Source organism: Austrofundulus limnaeus, unplaced genomic scaffold, assembly GCF_001266775.1.
Source record: "Austrofundulus limnaeus strain Quisiro unplaced genomic scaffold, Austrofundulus_limnaeus-1.0 Scaffold67, whole genome shotgun sequence".
In the NCBI taxonomy this organism is placed as follows: domain Eukaryota; kingdom Metazoa; phylum Chordata; class Actinopteri; order Cyprinodontiformes; family Rivulidae; genus Austrofundulus; species Austrofundulus limnaeus.
In genome coordinates, this window is record NW_013952469.1 from 2,014,099 (window position 1) to 2,019,970 (window position 5,872).

At 42.3% G+C, this 5,872-nt stretch overlaps 1 protein-coding gene across 4 annotated transcripts in view; it reads right to left on the reverse strand.

Annotated features, from left to right (window-relative positions):
- Window positions 1-5,872, reverse strand: part of rbfox3a (RNA binding fox-1 homolog 3a) — a 274,551-nt gene that overhangs the window by 24,896 nt on the left and 243,783 nt on the right. For all 4 annotated transcript variants that reach the window (XM_014010318.1, XM_014010319.1, XM_014010320.1 and 1 more), the window contains 1 exon segment: window positions 1,007-1,150. In XM_014010318.1, coding sequence (XP_013865772.1) covers window positions 1,007-1,150 — 144 coding nt within the window.

Below are 5,872 nucleotides of genomic sequence, written 5' to 3' on the forward strand. Positions count from 1 at the left end.
GCCAACACAAAAGTCAGAGACTTCACGAGATTTGGACCATCTTGTGGGGAAAAAGCAGATTACTTCCTACTTGCGAGTGCCCCCTCTGGTGGGGAAACTTTTTTTCATGGATACAAACTTTTTCAGAACACCGGTAGATGGCAGCCATTACAYACAAACGTGTTTGTTGTTGTTCGAGGAGCGGCTCGGTCACACACTAATGTCATTAGTGTGTTATCATTACTGAGCTGCAGGAATACTTTTTTAAATATATTTTTTTCACATCATGTTGCCTGCCTGGATCTGTTATTATCTCACTCTGAAGCACGGAGGAGTGTCAGAGGTGAGCTCGCTTCAACTGCTTTTTACATCGTGGTCTCATTTCCGGACTCAGGCATTTTGTGAATGAAGCCAATATTTCAGTTAAAATAAATGTATGTAATAAGTAAAAATATTTATCCGAGTATAGTACTACCCCCCAACTTTATGGATAATTTTATGGAATGAATTTTACGTATTATACTTGAAAACCAATATTGTACGTGAGCCGCTAAAGCAGAAGAAATGAAAGTTGTTTAACATCTTACGGGACAGATCTCTGTGGGACTGAAGTCAAAGATGATCAGCTGCAGGTTTCATAGCTCAACTAACTCCTCCCTGGTGTGTGACCTGCAGCGCAGCGCTAAGTTCACCAGCTGATTGTGACTGATTGAGCTGTTTATCACCTGCAGACACTGCGAAGGCACTCTTTCCTCCCCAGACAACGCAGTAATCAATGCATTAACTAGATGACAGCTGCAGCAATGGCTTCACTCATTAACTAAGCTGCCTTTGCTGTGAGATTGTTTTTTTCTCTGAAGCTAAAGGCTCAGTTCCATAAAGCTGTAATCATTTCCTCTGATGCTAAACGTTGGTGTGGCCGACTGTAACTTTCATTAGAAAGAGGTTTTTGGAGAATGTTGGAAATGTGAATCTGTGGGCGTTTAAAGGAAGTGGAGGATAAGTGGTGTTCCTCGGCGATACTCACCCCAAACATTTGCCTCAAGTCTGGGTCCCGAAAGCGAAAGGGAATGTTGGAGACATGTAACCTTTTTGGCTGCTGCTTCTCTGAAGAGTCTGAGTGCTGGAGCTGGAGCTGCTGAGAGCCCTCTGTTTGTGTCACGTCATCTGTCTGCCGGAGGGAAACAAACACAGAGAAGACACAAGCTGCTCATTAGCTGCCACAGTGTACTGTACCTCCTGGTCCTGCAGTAAGGGGGGGTATGGCTGACTAACTTACTCAGCCTCTGTCATTTTTCAATCAGGCAAGAAAGCCAAAGCGATAKACAGCCGATGACTTATCGTGTCAAACCTGAGGTTGTGCATTACAAATCCACTTATTAATCTCTTGCACTTAGCTCTTGAGCAACAGGGAAGATTGAAGGCGCTGACAAAAAGGCGTGGATATAGATCCTACAGAGCCCTGACATGTCTAGACTAAAGACACATTATTGGTGACGTTTGCACACAGCCATCAGAGTGCGAGGCCCAGAGCCCTCAGCGTTGTTGTTTCCATCATTATGCGAATGCGATGCTGACATTTCTATATAAATGACGCGTCTGATGTCAGTGACAAATTCCACTTGTTTCTCTGCATGACACCGCTGATGGATTTCACAGAGCGGGCTGGTGGCTCGTCTCTTTAGATGGACCTCATTTTTGAGTCACTCCTATTTTCTCTGGACAAAAAGCTCATTGGTCAAACGTTTGGTTTATCCTCTCTTATGAGAAAGGTTTTTGTGTTTCTAACTTTGTTATTTTTCTCTGTCCTTTAGGCTTTTATATTAAAGCAGCTAAACCTGAAATATAGGATCATTTTCTTGCCTTTTTGGAGAGGTAATTTATAAACCTAAACAATACAGATGAAGTCAAATCCAAGAAACTGGTAAAAAAAACTAAAATAAAATCTAATCTGACTTTCTTCTAACACTAATAAAACCTGCTGTAATTTACATCATATCCTGTGTGTTAAAATTAATACTTTGTATTGATAAACGTTTTGCCATTTATTTATTGTTGATTGTGTAACATAAGCCTTGGTATGAATGTGCATGACACTGTAATACAAAATAGAAAGCACATTTACAATTGTGGCACATATATTTTTACATTTAATGGAGAGAATTTAGAGAATTATTTTAACCACTGAATAAATGACATTAAGCAGACCACACTGTTTCCATTGTTCTTCTGTTCTCGCAACACACACACACACACACACACACACACACACGCACGCGCGCGCGCACACACAACTTTTTTTGCATTCAAGTCAGATTTCTAAACTGATATCTGCTCAATTAAAAGATACCATGTTACATTGTTACATTAAAAATAAATAAATATATTTGAACAAAAATGTAAATAAAAGCCAAAAACTAGACTTTTTCATCTTTCCTCATATTTAAATCAATATTTCAGGTTTTTTTTATTTTTGGGGGGGGGGTGGCTTTATCTACATATGTGTATATGACAAATGCAAAGAGTTCATTTAAATTTTATATTTTCTTTTATACATTTTTTTTTACTTAGAGGTCTTTGCACTGATAACTGATGAAATATCTGATTTTAAAGTTTCATAAATATGTTTTCCATTTAATTTGAATCTATACACAATTGTTGCCAGAATTCAATTATTTATTTTTATCAAAACTGTACCAAAAGATAAATGCTGGAGTTACTCTCACATGAACTGGGCAGATAAATCAATTTACCACAATAGTTGGGTGTTTGTATACATACAAAGAAAAAAACTAAACTATGGACATGTCTAAGAAAATTGATACTGACAGCTGGGTGATGAACAGAAAGCACTCCTCTGGATTTAAAGTGTAAATACAGAAACAGCGCTGCACAGTTTCCACATGTAAGAGAGGAAACTAATTGCAGTTTTGACCACAAGAGGTCACTCATCAGAAAAAGATCAAGTCTGATGTGTGCATTTGATAAAGCAACAACGGCTGTTTTTATTCTTCCTCCTGACAGGCTCGGTGTGTTTTAGCAAACAAATGAATAAAACCCAACAATAGGAAGAATGAGCCCTGATTTAGTGGCTGTGACTCACGAAGGCGGGTCCAAATAACGGAACCCAGAGAGGCGGGAGGAGAGGTGAGAAACCAGAGCGTGGAAGTGGCAGATATTGAGCACAGAAGCTGTTTGAATGTGATATGTAAACTGCAAGGTCTCCCGGGAAGTGCTCTCTGTGCGTGGCGCGCACACTATACACCGGCTGGAAAGTCACACACATAGGCACAATGTTGTAGTGTTACAGCCGTGAAAAGAGGAGGAGGTTGTAGCCGCAGTACAAACGGTTCAAATGACTCGCGCACACCGATAACCCTCAGCCCGCTCGCAGCCCGTCGCATGGCTGCGGGCCTCTCTTTGTGATACATTTCCCACCATTTAGGAAATGGGCTAGGGATTTATTCATTATAATTCATCATCACAGTATTATCATTATCATCATGATCGTAATGATGATCGCCTTTATTATTCTCATTATCATAATCACAATCTCCACAGTAATGGCCATCATTTATTTGGTTTTTATGGCCCATTCGGAGACGGTGACATACATTGTTAGCGGTGACAGTTGTTGGATTCAAGGTCCCACTTTGTCTCCCCTGCAGCCATCCAGGTGGGTGGCAGCTTCCACCTGAGCCTGACGGTGTCCGGACCGCCGACTAACAAGTGGTAAAGGACACCGGAGCTGGAGAATCCTCTCAACTCGCAGAGTAAAGAGTGGATTTGTGACAGAGAGGCGAGCGCAGCGGTCCTAACTTTGCCACGTCCTCATGTGCTGGAGGTTAATAGCCTGAGTAGCCATGTTGGGCCCCAAGGGTGACACGCTGCAGACAGATGCTGGGACCGTGGAGGGTGACAAGGTACCAGAGCCCCACGGGTCAATCTGTTTCATCGGTCACACATGACACTATCGACCTTTAGCGTATGTTGCCAGACTACTGAGCACCGCTGTCCTCCAGCTCTGTCCGCCGGGCTTTTTATCACGGCGGGAGCGGCCGCGTGTTTGCAGACATCCAGATTAACTTTCACTCGGTGCTCAGACAGGCCAGCAGCCCGCTGACATCAGGGGCAAACACACATCCAGAGAACACAAACGCTGAATTGCTGACTCCGAGCACCCCCAGACTGCAAAACTACCAACTCAATAACTTCGAGTGTCACCGAGATCCGGAAAGGCTGCCTCGGCATGCTGCTCCCAAGGCTCCAACCTGCCTGCCTGGTTGTGAAACGGTGGTGCAGCAGTGGAAAATAATTACCTCCGTATTACCATAGGAGGCCACCTTCAGTGGCACTTTACTGTCCCGACAGCTGCTGTCATGGAGAGGAGGAGGTGGGATGCAAAACACAGCATCACCGCCAAAAACCAGCAAACCTAAGAGTGAGAGAGCTGTCAACTGGAGCAGCTCTCTGGCTTCCTGTTCAGTCATTTCTCTAAAAGACTCCCTTGCTGTTATTTGCAAATCGCCTGCAAAGTGCTCTGCTCAGCACTTTCCCCCTCCTCGCAGAGTGGCATTACAAGAGCATAATTGAAACTATCTGATTGGAATGCTGCCAAGCAGGTAGATTACATCCGATTAAATAGGAGTCGGGGTGGGGGGCTTAGAGTCTTCGCTCACAAGAATTAGAATGCTTGAGCCTTAATTCATTACTTTCCTCTTCCGGTCCTCCGCAGTTTGTTTTCTTTTTCTAAAGAAGCAGCAAATATAAGCTCTCCATCACCTGACGGAGGAAGGAGTAAGCGAGGCAGAGGGGGCCTGACCCAACTCATCTCCTCCAGTCTGGGAAATTAGCCCAATCATTCAGGGGCATTTTGGAAACAGTTCATCTAATCCACTGATCAGGCAGTGGGAAACTTACAAATCATCCAAACACAACGTGCCTAACTGTGCTTTAACACCAACACTGGTGCATAAGTGTAGTCCTTATTTGTTTTTCTACCAGAGATGCATTCTGTGAAACAATGTTTTCTCCTCTTGCCAGTCACAGCCTGGTTATGTATCTGTACAATATGTTCCAATTATTTCTGCCAGGGAACAACCTGCAGACAACAGGAAGAAATGGCAATCAACTTGCCCAAAGGCGTTGACAAGCCACACTTTTTGATGTGATGTTTTGGAAAAACTTGTTTATTATTTTGCTCTGGACAATCAGAAAGTGGCCCTCAGCCACAGGACTGAGAGTGGGCTGCTTGATGCTCTGCAGACTGCTTCTCCTGCAAGTTTCACAGCTTCCACATGACAAACTTCGGCTTGTAAACAAGTCATTCGCAAGTTCAGGAATCATTCAACATAAATTACTGACCCAAGTGATGTTCCGTCCACATCAGAGCCGATGTGAGCAGGAGCTGTGACGTTCATGTTAATGGATGTTATTGGGGTTAATGTCTGGGGAGAAATAGGTTTAAATGTGACCCACGGTGGCAGAATGAGTCAGGATGAACACAGGCTGCTGTGCAAAAATGTGTCAATATTGATTTTTGTCGTAATTAAGATTAGTACATAATGTCCAGCTATCCTGACAAGTAAAATCTAAGTTTTCTAAGAGGTTTTCAGAATTTGTCTTTTTATTTCTAATTCTCTTAATTTCTTTTGAAAATGAACCTTTTTTCTCTGCTGGCTGCCGAAGCACCTTTTTTTAAAATCACATAACATTTGGCATCATTATAAAACCTAGGCATTTTCCTTTTTAAATGAACATCTGGAATACCAGATAACATAATTCTATATGGGGCACCAGGTTATGTTTAGGAAAATTATAAAAGTTGGTTTGTTAAAGAAATATGAAATAGAATTTTGTTTGTCAAGGTTTTGATGTTTTTTTAATTTTGTAA